The 20,167-nt window shown below is 39.9% G+C and overlaps 1 protein-coding gene across 1 annotated transcript; it reads left to right on the plus strand.

Moving 5' to 3' along the window:
• The first annotated feature begins 1,719 nt into the window (after positions 1-1,719).
• Positions 1,720-18,806, plus strand: LOC105934266 (voltage-dependent calcium channel gamma-1 subunit). Its single transcript, XM_012874171.3, has 4 exons — positions 1,720-2,289; positions 11,869-11,943; positions 15,581-15,727; positions 15,853-18,806. Exons 1-4 carry the CDS (start codon positions 2,052-2,054, stop codon positions 16,080-16,082), a joined length of 690 nt encoding a protein of 229 aa, XP_012729625.1. The 5' UTR covers positions 1,720-2,051; the 3' UTR covers positions 16,083-18,806.
• The last annotated feature ends 1,361 nt before the right edge of the window (positions 18,807-20,167 follow it).

Genomic DNA, 20,167 nt, shown 5'->3' on the forward strand with positions numbered 1-20,167 from the left:
AGAAGTTGCTGTTTACTTCCTCTCCCTTGCCATGGTGCTGAGGGAGCAGTAAAAACCCTGTTCATGTTGAGCAACAAGTCACCAAGGCAACCAGCCACTTGCATAGGGTACAGTAGGCCCAATGGGCCAAAAAAAGAGGTGCCATTTACTCAAATAGTCTACACCCACCAGTTTCTCACCAAAAACAATGCAGCTGCTGGGGTATCATGTAACTCGGGGACTGGCTTTTGCTCTCTGACATCTCTTTAAATTACTGGTACAAGAATTCAGCTGAACTGCACCCACATGTCTGAAACTGAGGGAGCAGTATCACATTACCCATTAACTAATGATCTTCTGTCTGATAATCAGGCAAAGATTAAAAGGTTACCTGATCAGCAGCACCTGACTATAATCGTAATGTCTTAAATCTTACAGAAGCAGCAAGTGTCTATTTAGTTTTTTTCTCAAACTGCTTTCAACCAAATTTGCGTACACAATCAAATAATCTGACTTTGGTTCTACTTTGCTCTCAATGAAGACAGTTTAAGTGTATGTATATTTAAAGACGTGGTGGGATTGGTGTAAATGTGCATGGTATCGAGCTGGGCTCTCTGACCGAGAACTGTTGATGAGGTTGACAGCCTGGGGGAAGGAAATGTGTCAGTAGCAGCTTGTTTTTGTAAATAGCGCGCAGTAGTGCTGACCTAAAAGGTAAAAGGCTAAACAGTTGGTGTCCAGGGTGTGTGGGGTCTACAGAGGTGTTTGTTTCCCTTTTCCTGACCCTAGATCTGTACAAGTCCTGAATGCAGGTAGGTCCGCCCTGATGAGCCTCTCTGCAGACCAAATTGCTGGTTGTAGTTTTTGGACCTTTACCTGTTTTGTGGATGAGCCAAAGCACACAGTGATGGACCTGCACGAAAAAGACTGAAGAAGACTACCAGCTGCTGCCGTGGCAGGTCGTACTTCCTGGGTTGCTGCAGGAAGCGGTGCTGTTTTCCTTGATTTTAGGACCTAATAAGGAGAAAATGGAATAGTGTATGATATGATATGATTCAATGCAACATATGGTGCATTTATCTCCTGTTGCCCTTCATGAAAAACTGGGTATAGACAATGGTTGGTACATTCTTATAAATAACATTTTTAAATCCATAGAAGCTTATTTCTATTTTTTTGTTGATTGTGCTTAATTTCTTTGCTCTTTATCTTGTTGCCCTTGGTGAGGAGTTCATGTTTTGATACAGAAGTTCAAGAGAAAGACCTGGTTTATGTTACCACTGTGGACTCAGTGTTTAACTCAATAGCTGGTATTAATTACTAAGTGTACTGGCCTTTGAAACAAACCTGACAGGAAGGAATTAAAACAATATTTTATTCCACGAGGGAAACTTGTTTACAGCTAGATCCTAGCTGCTGTTCATTATAAACACAGCCGCTTGGTCCTTTTGAAACGTTTATAGAGAAAAATCCACGCAAAGACAGCACTGAGGCGAGAGTCAAAGTAAAACAAGGGAGAGATGGTTTGATGCTTACCTAAAGCAACCACTTTAAAATTCAGCATGCATTAATATAGATCAAGAAACTGTTATGTTAATGCACTTATGATTGCACGTTGCTAATCTCAACACGGCGATACTGTAATAGGATAAGCACAGAGCCTGACAACCTGACTCACTGGTCATTTATAGCACACAAACCCTGAGAAACACACCCATTCCCCACCATGGCAGACAGTCTGGTCATCAACTTCTCTGATCTGCCTCAACAGCTGACTATCTGAACTCAGCCCGCCAGTAGAGCGGCAGTGCATAATGTGAGGGGGGAAAGAGGGACATGAAAGTAGGACAGAGGAGTCTAGCCCCCTTCCTTTCGAACCAAAGGCACAGATTTGCGGCAGCGGGAGAGAAGACGTTAGACCTGGGTGGAGAGAGAAAAGACAAAGCCTTCTTTTTCTCTTAGGCTTGCCACTTAGGTGAAGAGGTCTCCGGGTTTCAGACCAGTGGGTCCACTTTGCAAAACATTGGGTCTTGCAGGTTTCCAACCGACCAGAATTTGCACCAACGGGAGACATGCACAAGCGTACCAAGATAAAGATTGCCATCTTCGTGCTGGTGGTGGGAATGGCGTGCATGTTCACGGCGGTGGTAACGGACCACTGGGCAGTGCTCAGCCCGCTGGTGGAGAAGGCCAATGAAACCTGCGAGGCGGCCCACTTTGGCCTGTGGAGGTTGTGCAAGAAGCACATCTACATCACCCCGGAAAACTTTGCGGAGGGTCATGGCTGTGGACCAATCAGCCTGCCTGGAGGTAAGAGGGAAAAAAAACGGCAAAACATGCTAGAACTCATCCATGTAACCAAAGCAAATCTTAAAAAAGATAGATCTTTGCAGATGTGAGTGAGATTTTAGCTAGAAATCCTTGCTGCATGAAGCACAATTATTATTTTTTGTGGCACAGCCTCTGCTATGAAGTATGAAGCTACTAAGAATAGAGGTCCTAACAGAGGAAGTCATGTGACTGTCTAAAATCCCCCTGGAGATCCAACAAGGATCCTGTTGCAGTTGGTTTATTCAAACCCTTTGACGATGCTTAAACTGTTTTTGTAAACAAAATCCTCTTAAAGTTGTTAAAATGTGTTAAAGTTGAAAGACAGAACCCCAGACAGGCAAATAAGACCCCTTCAGTTGATGCGAAGTTTTAGGACCACAACTCAATTTCAGTCTTGTTTTTTAAAGAAAAAAATAACCTTACAAAATATTCTCATCACGGTCACCATGCTTTAAATGTGCACAACTATTTTTCTGTGTGTATTTGCATTGATTATTTTGGAAACTTTAACCTGGTTAATTCCATTTAATTATGTATCTAAAGTAGAGCACAGACTGCACTTTGTATTTGTGGTTTTTGGTCACTTTTACCTATGAGATCATGCTGAAATGATATTTTGTCACAAAACAAAAACCTTGCTTCAAGTCAAAGTGAATTTAAACAGAGTGCGGGCAAACAATGGACCTTTTGTATTTTATATTGCAGAACATGGCATTGTCTTGTTAGAGGGTGATTCTGCTGATGTTCCTTTACTTTCAATACAATCACTGTTTTTTTTTTTTTTTGAGATGCTATGAAAAAGTGTTTCTAGCGATTTCATCTGTTATTTTCCTTTTTGTTGCTGGGAGATTTTCCAGGTCATCAAACATAATATTAGACAAAGACTACCTGGCTAAATACAACATACAGTTTCTACATGCTGATTTTAACTATGGAGGAAGGAGAGCCATCCAAACCAACCCCGGTCCAATGTGGAACAAACAACCCCCTAGCATGACAACATCATTTTATTTATGATTTATCAACCAAGCACAATTACTTTTTAACATGGGGGCAGATTGGTTTGGGATAGCGTTTTCTCCTCCCAATAAGCGGAAATCATTATTTGAAAACTGCTTTTTGTGTTTCCTCGTGTTACCTTCTTCCTGCTATTTAAATTTGCTTGTTGGTCTGAAACATCGTGTGAGGGGGAAAGAAAGCAAAAACATGCTGGAGGGCACATTTATTTCCACAGCCCTGTGTTATTGTAATATAGAAAGCACCAAAAGTAGCTTTTGTGCTCGTTGCTGCTGGTATTGATGTAATTCTGTTTTTATTTTACTAATAATTTTAGTTTTACTGGTTGCAACAAAGTTAAATTAAAAGAAACTTTAGACTGAATACTAAAATTGTTTTATCCAAAGAGGCTTTCAATGTCATGTCTTATTGTTCTGCTACTACAGCAGCTGAAATTAAATTACAGTTTTACCTGATTTCATCTGATGTTTTTTTTTATTTATTAGGCAGAAGCGGCATCAACATCCCTTGAGTTTTTCTACAATTTGTTCTGTTAAAATCACACAATTATATTTAATTTACTGGGCATTCATTTCAATGGGCCAACACAAAGCAGCAGCAAATTATAAAGTGATTCATTTTTTACTTAAAAAAAAAGTCTGAAAAGTACGGCACTCGTTTCTATCAAACCCGCTTTCCTGTAATACCACTAAAATTAAATCCAGTGAAACCAATTTTCTTCAAAAATCACCTAATTAGTAAGTAAAGCCCACCGCCGTGTGCAAAGACTTCAGAGGTTTGTTAGAGAACATTTGTGAACAAATATGCGACAAAGGCGACAGACCGCACCAGACAGCTCAGAGATAAAAAAAAATATAGAGAAGCTTTAACTTCAGAAACATTAATAAGCAATAAAACAATTTCCCGAAGAACTTTTACCAGAGTGCAGTTTAATTCACTATCCCAAAAAAAGAAGAAGAAAAATCAGACATAGAGCTCCACCTAAATTGACTGGCGGGACAAGGATGCATTTAATCAAGAAAGCAGCCGAGTGGCCCATTGTCCCTCGGGAGCAGCTGCACAGACCCACAGCTCAGGTGGGATAATATATTGCCAAGACAACTAGTAGCAGCGCACTTCACAAATCTGGCCTTTTGCATGAAGAAATAATTGTTGAAAGTAAGCAGAAGATGTTTTAGTCACAGTTTCACACAAGAAATGTATGAGGAACCGTGGCTGTGGACAAATTATGCTGTGGGGATACTTATTTCACCACGGAGGCTGGACCAGTTGAGGACAAGATTTAGTAATGGGAAAAAATGGATGTCTTTATGTTGTTTTATTGTATAGAAATAACTTTTATTGTAAGCTCCTGTAATTGTTGCTAAAGGTTATTCTAGTATTGACTCTTAGGGGCAGAAAGGAAATGCTCGCCCCACTGGTTGTGCTGTTAATTTTATCATTATTTTTGTTGAAATGTGTTAATAAAAATCAATTTCCGAGTTATGCGTTAATTTTGGTTGGTCTCTGAAATAAAAATCACAATAAAATAAATCGAAGTTTGTAGACACACCAGCTCTCCATGGTAAACGTGCGTAAAGACCAAACCGCTGCAGGAATCAGCCAGAGGTACTATAGCTTATAAGCCACAGAATATTAAGAGATCACCACCAAGCACTAACACTTAAACAGCTAAACTGTTTTCTCCACTCAGCTGCCACAGAACCTGCTGAGAATGGCTTATGGCGGGCTTAGAGACTAATCCGTGCAAAACAATGACACATATACTAGACTCCTAATGGTAAAAGGTATGGGTCAACACACAGAAAGAATTGTGTTATACTTTACCTAAAAGGGTCTTTGTTAAAGAAAATTGGAGACGTGTGTTTTTGAATACTGTAAGCAGCAGCCAGCTCGATAGTGGCGTTTTCATTTTTAGACCACTGCCGAACAGTTTATAAATCTGAAAAATTTTGTTGTTTTGTCTGGCTCTAACTCTGATGTAGCAATTTAAAGATCATGAAAGTTTATGCCTGTCATCAGATGTTTTTAAAACTGCTTGTATTCATCAGCAGAAAGCAGCCTGCCCTCATCCACCGATGAACAGCAACTTATCAGACCGTGTCGGGCAGCTGCTGAGGTTTTTATGTCAGCTTTTGGAGACATGGCTGGAGACGCCCGTCTGAATCCCTACTACTCAGATAATTCTGTACCGATGGTGGCTGTTGGGATGCCGGCACTCTGTTTGCGCTGCGGGTCTCCTTCAGGAACAGATGAAATGCCTGAGGCGGGGCTCAATGGTGCAGACGTGCTGAATTTTCTAAATAACTTGACCCACCCAGACACATGTTGAACTCTGCGGACGGCAATATTAAGATACAATTATTATGGCTTATTGTTTTTTTTTTATCTGCAAAAGTTATGTGTGATTTGGAAAATATCCATTCAGTGGTAAAAATAAAAATTGTGATTATGGCAGTTTGATTGATTGTACTGCTTTAACTGTGCAGCAAATACTTTAAATAACTGATATTAATTGATAAACCGGACAGTGTCCAAGCTTATCAAATTCAAATAAGTCTGGTAACGTCTCAGTAAAGCTAATTTTTCTCAAAATGAATTCTTGATCTTTCCAAGGAGTAAAAAAAAAAAAACACCCTTGAAGGAGAAAAACAGGATCAAAGCATTTTTCAGTGAGAATTTTGACGTAATAAACATTAATTTTTTATGAAAAACGAATAAAATGATTAACCTTCATACTTCCTTGTTTTGTTTAATATTTGAGAGTACTACAAATGGCTTTCAAACAAGGCCATTCACCAGCAGGAATGTAAGAAAAACATTTATTTGATAGACCAGCTTGTTCTTTTGAAAATGATGCTCCATTTTAGCTAAAACTAAAAGTTGCCGTGATTAAATCTCAAAATTCAGCTGGAAAGCTGAAATCGGCAGGGGAGCACATAGTCTTTAGTGATTAAAGGTCAGAGTCCAAGGGGTGGTTTACGCTGTGATTGGAATGAGACAGATAGACGACAATGAAACATGCACTTTTAACAAAAACAAAAGCACAGGCATAAAAAAAAATATGAGTGAGAAAAATATGGTGGCTGTCGCATTAGTTAATCTGGATTTCCCCACTGGCTGGACACATGTCTTCAGACAGAAGTCAACATCTGAGAAAAAACAGGACTCGAACATTTGGCGAGGAGATCCTCTGCAGTGAGACGCACAACTTGAAAGTATTGGCTGCCCTTTTTTTTCAGGATGGTTATGCTGACAAAGTGCAGATGGTGAGAGGATGGAGGATAAACTTAAGACGTCCTCTGTTTGTCTTGGGGTTCTTCAAATCCAAGCATAGAACCATCTACTCTGGTTATCATCTCTAGTTAAATCAGTATTCAGAGAAGCTGCTGGTTATTTATAGTCAACATTAGATATTATACATTTATTTATTGCATTTGAAGAAAATAAAAATGTAGGATGACACTTTGGGAGTCTCCATGGCCACAGTGTTGTAAGAAGGCCAATACAATAAATAACCTAAAAGGCTCCAGAAATCGGAAGCGTGCGTTTCATTTTATGATACGCCAAGCTAGCACTGCAGTTGGTTACAAAAATAAGCCGTGTAAATACTCAGCTGTGCTGGGTCAGAGCCATGGGGGTCAAGTGTTCATGCACAAGCCCGTGGTTTCTCTGAGTGACAGGGCCTGATGGCAGATTCTGGCATAGCTCTAAGACCTGCAGTTGCACCAAACTCTTCCCTAAAGACCTGACTACGGTGACACGTCTCCTTGCAGGCCACATGCCGACTAAAGTTACTTTCCTGTCCTGGGATAGGCTCCATGGTCCAAAAAAGCTGGGGACTCAATGGTATTCTACTCTTAAAAGCACTCTAGTGCCCTACCAACAAATCAAATATGGGGACAGCAAGCCAGCCGTATCGTTTACACATGCACCGACCTGCGTGTGGTGCTGAGGTTCGGAAAATTTTACACTTCATCTTGCGTGCGAGGGGGCGTTCATGTTTGTAAAAGCAGACATGAACTAAATGCAGTTATTTTAGGACTTGCTAAAGTTGCATAAGAGTCTCCGATCTCATTTTATCGGTTCTAACGTGTCTTCTTGCAACAGAGTGAACCGACAGCATGCATCAAAACAAGAGAGTACAGTGACATGACAGTGTGCAGAGATGTTGTTAAAGCGACGTTCTCACCTGATGCTTGGAAACATGACAGACTTCCTTATTTAGAACAAGAAAGGCGTTACACAACATGTCAAGGGGACAAGGGCCAGTAAAAAAAAAGGGACACAACTTTAGCGTGTTACTGAGAGGCCAACACATGTCCACATATAATAATAGATTCATGTTTTTTATAAAAATGGCTGTCTTCATATTTACAATAGTATGTAGAAAAAATGTAAGATGGGGACAACGAGGCTTGGAACAGGTAATGATATGTTAGGATGGTAGGGAGTGGGGGTCTTCAACATGGCTGCTTCCCATGTCCATGTGAGCCCCATAGGGACTTTGTGAAGACTGCATGTGAAGTGCTCAGTGGATCTGGGCTTTAAGTAGACCTCTTTGTGTTTGGACCTATGGGGTTGAATAACTACAACTACAAGCATTTTGGCACCATGTAAGTCATAGCTCAGTCTCGAAGGGGTGTTACACACTTCAAGGACACGTATGGGACTCATTATTACCGAGAACTGTCCCTACATCACATCTGTACTGGCAATTAACATGGGGTCATTAATAATCTGTATAATCCTCAAAATACATAAACAGTCTTATCTGGGGCCCATTGTTCAAGGCATCTCCGTCTTTTGTCGGCCCCGTATGTAAATGTTTACTGGGACCTTCTGGCAGCTGTAGGATAGCAAGTTAACAGAACGTTAGGAGCAAATTATACTGTGTTTGCTAACAAAAATGCTTTAAAAAAGTTGCTTGCGGTAGCGGTCCAACTGTTAGGATCACCACTACCCCATAAAACAGATAAACCTAAACCTGCACCTTTTACAGGTGGTAGAAAGGAACTCTGCATTTTTAAAAACAAAATTGCCAACATAATGTTGGTTGTGCCACTATTATAAAGTACAAGGGAGATTGAATATTTGCAATATATGCAGATCTGCAGATCTGTCCTTGTTCTTGTTTATGAACAAACAAGCATCAGCAGTGAAGCACAGCTTGCTGCTTTAGGGCATAAGAAGAGTAAAAATTTTAAACTCACATGACCCCATTACATTTCTGTTTAGGTTCAAGCATTTTTAATTTATTTGTTTATTCTTTTAATGTGGCTAATATTTAGGCAAATAAGCAGAGCAACGCGTGTGCTCAGAAGTAGTTTTTAAAATCAGTGTTGCTGTGAGCGCAGCATGGAAAATGTAACACTTCGGCTAGCGTAAACTAATAACCAGAAGTCTAGTTTGCAATGACTCGACTAAACGTATACCAGCAACCGACTAACCGCAACTAATAAAAAAATATATATATGAAGAGAAAATATTTCACAATGCACGGGAGGTAATTAAAATGTGTTTTAAAGTTAGAATAATAAATCAGAGTAAGAATTAGAAAAGTGTGTTAAAAGACGAATAGTCTCTCACAAGCTGCTAGGAAAGTTACTTTTGGGGATCAAGGTCAAAATGTGAAGATTATGACCCACCAGGGAATCTGCCAGCAACCGCCTCAGAATCTGCTGAGGACAAGCAGAAGGTGCCTATCAGAGTTTGAGATCTGCTGTCGTTTTGGTAGATCATGGAACAGGCTGCATGCCCGCAAACATGGGGATTCCTGGGGGTTACGTCACCTCTTCAGCTAAAAGAGGCATCCGCACGGAGGACAGCAGTGCTTCTGTCGGCCACTGGGGTAACTTTAAAATAGGACTGCAGCGGTGGTCCCTTTCGCTTAGGGTTTATATATGTAATATCACTTCTGATGTAAAACCAGGTACAACTTCCTGAAAAAAAAAAACGATACGAAGGGATCATACTCTTATCGAAATGAAAGACGTCCATCCATCCATCCATATTCCAACACGTCTATCCCTTATGGGGTCGCGAGGGGTACTGGTGCCTATCTCCAGCTGTCAATGGGTGAGAGACGGGGTTCACCCTGGACAGGTCACCAGTCAATCGCAGGGCAGAAATGAAAGACGTGAAAAACAAACGCAAAGTATAGCATAGAACACAATGTAAGCAAACGTTTTACACCACCGCAGTCCAAACAGGGCTTTTATGTGCTGCTCCTGACTCGCCCTGGCTCTGAACAGAGCGCAGCGTCTCAGCTGTGCCGGCTTCCTGGAGAGGAGTCGTCACCAGGGACTCATCAGCCAATCCGAAGTAGACTTTTGGGTTACTATGGCAACAAGCTGACAAGGAAAATAAGGTATATGTTACCATAATGGACTTCCTTTATGGAATTGTACAGATGCAGCATATCACCTGCGACCTTAGGAATAATGGTTGTTTCCATGTCAGCAACGAGGTGCATCCAGCAGTTTCATAATAATTATTGGTATTTGAGGAAATCAGCTTGTTATTTTTGAGAAAGTCACAATAACAGCTATATAAAGGCTCCATATTGGCTAATTCATTGCACCCAGCTGGCCCGGCCGAAGCTGGCTGCGGAGGAAAGAGTCTTTGGAAATGAAATTTGGTCAAACTAAGAGGAGTTGTTAAATCTTAGAAGTTTTCCTGCATGTTTTCATGTCATGAAAAAAAAAAACATCCTTGACATGCAATGTTTGTTAAACCGATGGCCAGAAAAGAAACCAAAAAAAAAAAAAAAAAAGAAACATTAACTTTGTTGTCTGTTCAACCAGCGACTTTGATACCCTTTTCATGACAGGAAAAAGAAAATACATTTTCTGAGTGTTTGGTGATTTCGAAGCCGTTTCCCAGCCTTTCATTTTTCTGTCAGGTTTGACTCAGAGGTATAACTCACTGACAAGCCTCTATTGTCCCTCTTATGTGCCGTCAACAGTGAAAACAGTGGGGTTTGTTGCTTAGTAACTACCTACCCGTCTTCTTTCTCTTTATGGCCAGTCCCTGTCCTCATTCATAAAAAAACACATCTTTGTTTGCATGCAGGTACGTGACGCTGAAAGCCATCGGCCTCAGAGGCAGGGTTTAGTAAAAATTGAACATCTGATTCTTTCTTTGTTTGTCCTGTACAAATAAGATAGTATATGCTTATTAATGTTGTGTTGTTTCATTTCAGGAACATGGCAGATTGTACCTTATTCTAACATATAAATATTTTTACAGCATGGGAAATATTTCCACACAACAACGTTTGCTTCTTACTAAGTATGAGTTCTGATTTCTTTTTAACTTTGACAGAGATTTAGCTCTTTCAATCCCGGCATGCATGATATTTCAAGGTGTTAATTTTTATCTGAGGTAAGACATCATATAACTTGTACGGTATGAGGATTTGTGATAACTGCCCTGGGCTCCCGTCACATACTTGTAAAGTGTGCGGCATGAGCAAACCGTTTTCAGTGTTAGACGGTAATTCTAGTCTGTTTCTAAACTGGATTCGATATTTTATAGACTTGGCACAACGTCAAAGAACATTTCCTCTACCAAACCTCTACCATGAGCACATGAAGAATCTGAGCTTTATTCCAACAGATCCCAAAGGTTTATCGCCTCATCTTCTGGAGAAAAATGTAACTGTGATTTGTGCCGTGACCGCAGTTAGGTTGTGCGTCAAACTGCACAAAGCAGAGCGTGTTTTCTGAACGCCAACCGATTGCGGTGTTAATATTATCTGGAGGGTGTCGATCTTAAGATGCTTTTAGAGCTTAAATGTGACAGATCTGTGACGGTGTGAAGTGTTTCGAGAGAAGCCCGACATTCACAAGGTGTTCAGCGGCAGGAGGAGTTCAGAAAGTGGTGTAAAAAAGATGTGGAGCAGGACTTCAGCGGACGTGCGAAAAGGTTCGGTGGCGCAGCAGAGGAAGAGGATGTCGATTGGGAGAATATTCAGCTGCATTTATTGTGTTTTCTGATGAAAAAAATAAATGATTTAAATTCAAAGCAACAGCTTACTATGAACTGCTTGTAACACCATTTTTTTAAAGTACGTCCTTCCTGTTGTTTACGTGAAATGCATTTAAAAAAATCTCAAACACAAAGAAACATGACCTTATCATTAGTTTCAATCATTATACTCGGGTATGTAAAATCTTTTAACTATCCCAGCTGCAAGATTTTTATTTGGCTTACTTATTCTGAAGTGCTGATTTTTCCTTGCATATTTCAGTTTTTAAAAACAACTGTTTTGTGTTTCATTTTATAACACATCAAACATTTTGTTTATCAATTAGTGTGCTTTTATTGTTGTGAACAGGGGCTCCATTTTAAAAAAACAGTACAGCAGTGAAGTTTTTTTTTTTAATTAGATTCTGATTTATCTGTAAGCAGAAAGCCTCACTCTAATCATTTTAATTTAACGTGTCTATAAGGTGAACATACACTTTCTCTAAATATATTTTAGAGCTGTCACATCGTGCAGGACTTTAAAATCAGTTTTTCTCTTTTTTTTCACAGAGGAAAACTGCACTTACTTCAGGCACTTCAATCCAGGTCAAGATGCTGAGATTTTTGAATACAAAACACAAAAAGGTAGGTTGTTCTCTACGTGTTCTCCTTTTGAAAGGAAATTCCTTACCATCCGGTCAAAACATTGATGCAAAAGAAAAAAAAAAACATGATTTGCTTTGTGAATCTGTTCCATCTTGGGTGACAAGAACCAACTCGGTTCTTCAGGTCATGCAGGTGCTCTTTATATTTGGCGCTGTTTTTTTTGGCAGGGTACAAATGTACCAAGTCCTGCTGGAAAATGGTATCAGCGTCAACACAACTTTCTGATTGATGGTTCAGGAGTGGAAAAACAAAAGGAGTTCAACAGTTGGAGGCACATACCCCGGATCCGTCTGTCTGTGGTGGATGTTTAAACACCGACTCCAGCCACAGTCCACATTATGTGACTCTCCCCCAAACTCTTGAATTAGCTTTTCTGAGTAAACTTCTCGAGGCAACAGTTTTCCCTGATGCTTGTGCACTTTTTTATAGCTGTATATATAATTACTACATATATTTCCATTAAAAACAAAAAAATGTGCGTGTTAAATATATGTTTCATTTGACTTACACAATAATCAACATTTCCAAAGGGGCAAAACCTTTGGTTTTTATTTACTTTTAGTGGAGGCTGCATGGTGGCGCGGTTGGTAGCACTGATGCCCTGCAGCCAAAAGGTCACGGTCTGGTTCTTTCTGTATGGAGAGGGGTGCTGGAACCTATCTCCAGCAGTCGCTGGGCAAGAGGCGGCGCACACCCTGGACAGGTTGCCAGTCCGTCACAGGGCGGCATAGAGACAATCGGGACAAACAACCATGCACACACACCACACTCACACCCAAGGGCCTTTTAGAGCAACCAATGAACCTAAAAGTCATGTGTTTGGACTGTGGGAGGAAGCCAAAGCACCTGGAGAGAACCCATGCGTGGAGAAAACATGCAAACACCACCCAGAAAGACCCAAGGAACTTCTTTCTACAAGGCAACAGTGCTACCAAATGTGCCACTGTGCAGCCCCTCGGTCTCACAATTTTCATACCAAATTGCTGAATAAAATTTACTTCTCAGGGATAGTTTAAGTTTTTGGAAGTACCTCTACATTCACACATTAACCAAAATACCAAATAGACTTAGGACGATTATTTTCTAAACTTTAATTTCTCTCTGGGTATGGTCCAGCCCACATGTTAATTACCCTGCTCACTATCAGAACAAGGCCCCTGCCGAGCTGTGCATTTCAGAATCAAAGTATGTCTTATTCTGATTCTGATTTGGATCGGGCTGCGCGTGGAGCCCTGTCACACTCCCACGCAATCATCGGGGTTAAGAGAAACGTGCGTGAAGTCACACACACTCCTGCAACCCTGAACCCCCACATGCTAATGCAAGCATCCGTGGGTGTCCCTGGTACACATGACTGGCCCTTAAGTGGTTGTGAGTTTGCTGGAATAATTGGCGAGCTGAAGCAGGATCCATGCAGCATTTTGCACTCTTGACTGAGCCGTTGGGTTGAATGAACACAGTAGATGCAACGCCGGCAGAGACATGCCTGTCCATGCAGCTTGTGTCAGAACCACCGCAAAACAGTTTTACACAAATCATTTAATTAATGACACCTCTAATGTGTAAGCTCTAGGTAACAAGCTGCAGCTCCTCCATTCTTTGTGCAACAATGCTTGAACTCTGAATGGAATGTATTAAGCTCTATTTTCTTTAAGTTTATTTCCTTCACTGAGGCTTATAAAAGAAATATCTTTTACACACCTATATCATTTCTACACATATCACAATAAATTAAACCTTAACTATATGCAGAAACAAATGTAGGTCAATAGAATAAATTCTAATAAATAAATCAACTGGGTTTTTTTTCTAAATAGAAGAGTTGAATGTTGTTGAACTGTGTAATTGGAATAAAAGAGGGCATCCAGGACGTTCCTCCCAAAATCAGTGTCTGACTTCAAGAACACACTGCCGGAAGAATAGTTTAAACCTCGGAGAGTTTGGGTCAGCTTCGAGCGGATTTTGGTCAACGTGAAAATCCTTTGAAGATGACCTGCATGTTAAGATTGTGCCAAGAACATTTGGAAATGACGGCAGAAACTTCCTTCACCTTTTAAAAGTGTGCCGGAGCCTCCGGCCCCTTTTCCATATGTGATAGTTTTCAACCACCTACACACTAAAAATAAAAAAAACACTAAAATAAAAAAAACAGGGCTCAGTGGGTCATCGTAGGCAACTGAACCTGTACAAACAAAAGTGAACCTCATTGATACTACAGTCATTAATAATATTACTCAAGTAAAAGTAACAAGTACAGTGTGGTAAAACTTCTCCTAAAGGTGCATGCTGTTTAAGATGTTACTCCAGTAAATGGAACTAGTTACTGTCACCTCTGTTTGGGTGTATGTTTCTTTAGCTCCTTGCTGACTCACAGACAGACACACTTTGAAAAATGCAATCAAGCAGCATAAAATGAACACTTTTTTTTTCAGAAATAATCTTCACGCTGAAGCAGAGCTAGCTGCTGCAGGAAGTTAGAAAAGGAGTGGCTTAAAACTTCCATTAACATTTAACACGTAGCAGCCATATTGGCAAAACACTGATGTTGTGAGTTATCAAAGTAGTTTTCAACATTAGCATTGCTGAAGATATATAGATAATTTGATGCAAGCTTCTCAGCTTAGTCTCCAGTGTTCTCAAAGTAATGTTGGCCTATGGCACACCTAAATTAAAGTGTTTTATAAGCATACCTTTGACAGAAAGGACAACAACAACCTAAAGTCTGCTCAGGCATTTACTGTAGTTGCATGCCAAAGCTTTGCAGAGATGCAGCACTTCAAAGCCCAGAGAGTTCAGGGTGTGGCCCATCCTCCCCTGCCAGCAAAGGATGAAGGCTCTCAACCCCCCCCCCCCTCACCCCCCAAAGGAGTGCCTCCCCTAATGGCATGGTTCACAGGCGGCAGATCAAAAGCTTCTGATCATAGCCACCACTGCAAAAACACAAACCAGCTGCTCTTGCCATTACACACATGCAAGCTACAAACATAAAGCAAAGCACATTTATATTGATACATTTGTGATAATCATGACTGTTGCCTTTGGGACTTGGCGAAAGTCTATACGTGGTTTCAGTTTACAGTCAACAAATCCCGTAAAAAAAGGATAATTAACAACGAAACAACTCTGCCAAGTGTCGCCACTGTTGCCAAGGAAGCATCTTCTTCTGTGATGCTGAAATATGCTGATTAACTAAATGACACAGTCTGTCATGACAAAAATGTGCAAGTACACGTGGAATCAAAGGCAAGTCTTGCATGGATGGTGGGCCAGCATCTCCTTCTGCCACCCTACACAAAATGGAGCACACGACTGCTGACTGAACCACATTCTGACCCCACAAAAAGTGTTACAGAGGCCCTATATACATATATATATATATACATACATATATATATATATATATATTTATATATATATATATATATATACACATACCATAGGTGTGTGCACAGCACAGGTGGTTGATATTTTCAGCCATGCCACCCTTGGACGAGAGCCAAGGAATGTATAAACAAATCTAAAGAACTGCCACTATGTGGGATAGTTCAGGAATACAACAGGTGATTTTTTTCTTCTTCTCTTTCTTTACTTCTTTTTATGCTTTTTTCCCCCCCAGAGTACAACATTTCAGCTGCTGCCATCTCCATTTTCAGTCTGGCTTTCATGATCCTCGGATCCCTGTGTCTGCTGGGATCATGCACTGGGAAAGGCAAAGGAAGAGACTACCTCCTCAAACCTGCAGGAATGTTCTTCGCATTTGCAGGTTGGTTCAGCTCATAGGCAAATCTTCTAATTTTCCTGCAGTTTCGCACTCTGAGATGAAAAACCCAATAAACATTTACCCAGATGACTCTGCGGGCCTGCTCACTGATATACCTCCTCCTTCAGGTATCTGCGCTTTCACCTCACTGGAGGTGATGCGTCAGTCGGTGAAACGCATGATTGAGAGCGAGGACACTATTTGGATCGAGTACTACTACGCCTGGTCCTTCGCTTGTGCCTGCTCTGGCTTTGTCCTCCTCTTTCTCGCTGGCATCGCGCTCCTCGTCCTCTCAATGCCTCAGATGCCCAGGAATCCCTGGGAGACGTGCATGGACGCCGAGCAGGAGCAAGAGTGATGTCAGACGGTCAAATCCAGCCATGAATGAGTCCGCTCTTTTGATTTAAGACTTTAGAAATATTTTGAGAACAAGAGTTTTTTTTTTTTTATTCCTGCAAAGAATGAAGTAAATAAGAAAAATAACATATTGCTGGTGTTTGTGCATCATAGTCCTCTTTTCAAACAGTAGTTGAATGGGGCCTTTTGTGTTAATGTGATTTCCTAAACCTATGTGCTCAAAAAACAACTGAGAACACAATTCACACACTGGCCTTTTGTGTACAGCTCATCATTCACAGCCTTCGTGTTTTTCTTTTTCTTGACAAATTTATGTCGACAAAATATTCTTAATGTGACCATAGTCTTACCCGGGCTCTCATGTATTATTGTCATGCACGTTTAGACACGAATGGCCCTCGGGATTTTAGAACAAGATCAACAACAGCCTACTGACAGAGTAAATTTGAGCTCCAGCTCCACATAAAATAACCCTAGTGCACCTAATGTATTTTTGATGGCATCGCTCAAGGACCTGCTCACCGACAATGTCAAATAAACATCTCGAGGATTATTAAAAGAAGCTTCATAGGTAACGAATGTAGAAACAAGCAGTGGCTATGAGGAGGTTCTTTGAGTGTGTGCGTGTCAGACTGAATGCTAAACACCCCTCAGTCTGCAGCACCAGTCCTGTTGGAAAAGGTTCAGTTTTAGCAGGTGCAGTGCACATACACAAGGCCTCTTACTTGTCTACAGCTCCCCAGTCTCACCACCGATAAAACACAGAAAGTTTAATGTACCCGAAACATGGTTAACCTTTTAAATTTTAGAAAGTGTTTATTCAGACGTACAATAATTATCAATTCTGCTGGGAAAAAAAACAAGAGTGTAGGATTTCTAACCCAGAAAATCAGGACCCGCCATCCTTCTGTAATCCTACATGCAGGAAGAGCTGTAAGGCAGGGATAGTTTGGATGAAGTTCAGTGAAGTTATTAGTGATAATTCCCTTACCTGCAGTGGACAGATTTCATATCACTGCGAGTTTGTTTTAAAAAAAACTAAATAAATCCTTAGAGAGCTGATAAGCTAACTGCTCAAAAGTCGGAACCAACATTTTAGCTGATTTCAAGCTAAAACTGTAAATGATAAGGCATTGACCAGGACTCAATGTTAGAGGTCATTAAATGTCTACCCTTTCACAAGTTTGTTTACGGCTGTTTCATAAGCCGGATAACCTTGGTGTGCAAAAGTCATGTTTGCTGAGTGCCGTCTCATCGGGTGATCTGCACGGGTCATTTTCAAACGTCTATAAGACCTGAAAGAGCACAAAAAAAAAAAAAAACACCATGTCCCACACTGCTCCACAAATGACAACCCAATACTAACATTTAATCCACTGTCGGCAGAGAAAAGGTGACCGATGCAGCCGACAGCGTCAAGGAGCTTAGGGGAGAGACAGAGAAGCTAAGAAAACAGCAGCTATCCTGACAATGTGTTGTGAAAGTGAGGCTATTCAACCAAATAATGCCAAATGTATCATTTCAGTACGATTCAATGTAAAGCTACTCCTGAAACCTCGTCCTCTTTGTTAAAGTTTGAACTTTCCATAAAAATCTAATTCTACCCATGAGCAAAAATGCTACTTTTTTTTTGTTTTTGTTGAATATATGCATTCAGTTCGATCTTTTTGATTGTGATCATGACCCCAATGTATCACTTATGATAAACAAATGGAAGATATTTGAGAGAGCCAGGCAAGTCAAAACTATTACTATTCTATGGCAAATACTGCTTGTAGAAGGCTTTAATTGTGTTAACAGCGACTAATATAGATTTAGGTACAATGGATATAAACATATTCAATTTATATAATATTTTAAATTGCTGAAACTAGGTAGAATGGGGGTCTGGCTGATACACCGTTAGCCTTTGCTTTTCTGAGGAGCTCTTTACTTTTCTACAAGCTCAATAGTATCAAGAGAAATTCCCAGAAACTCACATAAAATCCCAACTACCACTAATGAGTGATTTTTAAGCTGTTTTTTAAGTAATTGTTGCACCATCATTGTTTATGCAGATTAAGCATTCTTGTTGCCTTTCAAAGTGCAGTTTAGGAAACGCCATGGGGGACACTCTGGAAAAAAACTAAAAAACTTTTTTATTTTTTGGTTTTTATGATTTCAAATCTTTATACATGACATTCAAGAAATATAACTAAAAAGTCGTATAAGCGATGTGGATGATGTGACTGAAAAAAGCCTCCGAATTTATTTTGACCTTGCTGGACCTCACGCTGGAACCGGTCGGTAATCGTATGCATAAGGTGAGCGGTGCAAATGTTAATTAAAGCTTTTTTCACAGAGCACTGGCAAAATGTCAGATCAGACTACACTGTTCTGTCAGAGCTGCAACAACCAGTATCTTGACCTTTCTCAGGGCTAAAATTTTGTGTTATTTTCAGTAAAATTTATATCAGTATGCTAATACACAGTGGCAGGCAATAGTTTGGAAGCGACCGTTTATTTATATTAGGTGTCTAAATTGTTCTTCATACTGTTTTATGGAATAAAAGGAATGCAGTTTGGGGGAAATGTTAACATAAAATGTGTTATAGGTCAATTGTTATTCACTATATAAATATATATTTACAGCATGCAAATGAATGAGCTTTGGAATGGAGTTGATTCTGTATTTCTTACATGTTGCAAATTTCTAAGGAAAATAAAAAAAAATGTGAAAAACAAATTTGGTATCACTTTGTTCTTTGGTGACTAACAAGGTCCTGGAGACACAGGTCACACGTTGATGGATGGAAGTCATGGGACATTAATTCGTTTTTGTTTTTTATCAAATTTGCCTAGGTGTTCTTAATTAAAAGGAAATTCTTTTTTTTTTTAATCAGATCTGCTGCATAGAAAGACCCAGATGCAAAAAAATATTTAGTAGTTGATTTGGTTCAGCAAGAGTAAAAGCTACAGTCATGACATGCATGCTGCTGATTCGGTGTAGTTGATTAATTAATTGATTAATCAGGTTTGTTAAAAATAAAATAATGTGGATGGGAGGATTTTGTTTGCATCGCATATGAAATTTGTCATGGGTGTCTTTTCATGTATGATTTGGAATAGCATTCTACAGTGTACCCAATGTGTGTATATATATTTTAAAAGCTAACATTTGTATTCTTATTAAGGCTAATCATCTAGTCCAGGTGATTATTAAAAAAAAAAAAGTGCTGGGATTTTAAAATGTGGGTGTATTTTGTTGCTTTCCTCCCTCTTTTTCTGTCCGTTTCTTATCTACAGTACACTTTTCACAATGCCAGTGTATTGTGTGAGCATTTTAAAACGAGACAAGCAAAGAAGAAAAAAAATGCATCTGGGCTAAGAAACAAGACCTTAATCAGCATCTTAGGATGCAGACGACCATCAAGCTGTAACCACATTTTGGAAGGATTTGCATTTTTGTTAGACAACAAAGTGTCTGAAGGTCTACCATAGGAAAGCGAAATACAGTCTGACTTCTTGGAAGGGAAACCACTGGATTGTGAAGCCATTTAAAAATGTGCTTTAAAAGGGTCAAAACATTTCCTCTTTGGTGGTAGATGTTGGGATTGAGTTATAAAAATGCTCCAGAGATTGTATTTCTTATCTTAAAGTAGACTGAATAATCAACTCCCAGTGCTCCTCCTGTTGGGTAAAAATATTTGTCTTTTATTGACCACATATTTTATTTTGCCCCCCTTTGATTTGATTTTCATTGTAAATGTGGCCACAAACGTCCACCAGCTTTAACCCAAAAAGTGAGCTTCGGCCCAGGCATTCATCAAACTCAGCTGGATGTTTTCAATCAAACGACGACTCTCATCCTGTTCTTGTTTGTGAGGACAAAAAAATAAATAAAAATTCTGGACGAAGAAAATTGAAAGCAGTCATCCCTCCCCCCAAGACTGTTAGCAAATGTGAGCAGGTCTTTCTTTTGATACGGCAGAAGAGCGAGAGCTTTTCATTTCTAAGATCTACAAGGATTTACGGATCAATTTTGAAATGCTTGAATGGCTCAAAAAAAGACTTTTTTGGGATATTGACACATTGACATATTTTGCG

Source organism: Fundulus heteroclitus, chromosome 13, assembly GCF_011125445.2.
Source record: "Fundulus heteroclitus isolate FHET01 chromosome 13, MU-UCD_Fhet_4.1, whole genome shotgun sequence".
NCBI classification, from domain to species: domain Eukaryota; kingdom Metazoa; phylum Chordata; class Actinopteri; order Cyprinodontiformes; family Fundulidae; genus Fundulus; species Fundulus heteroclitus.

Excerpts from the sequence above, each read along its gene's own strand:
- LOC105934266 (XM_012874171.3), top strand. The coding sequence starts at position 2,052 with ATGCACAAGCGTACCAAGATAAAGATTGCCATCTTCGTGCTGGTGGTG. Across the intron at positions 11,944-15,580 it reads TGAATACAAAACACAAAAAG|AGTACAACATTTCAGCTGCT; the intron begins GTAGGTTGTTCT and ends TTTCCCCCCCAG. Across the intron at positions 15,728-15,852 it reads AATGTTCTTCGCATTTGCAG|GTATCTGCGCTTTCACCTCA; the intron begins GTTGGTTCAGCT and ends CTCCTCCTTCAG.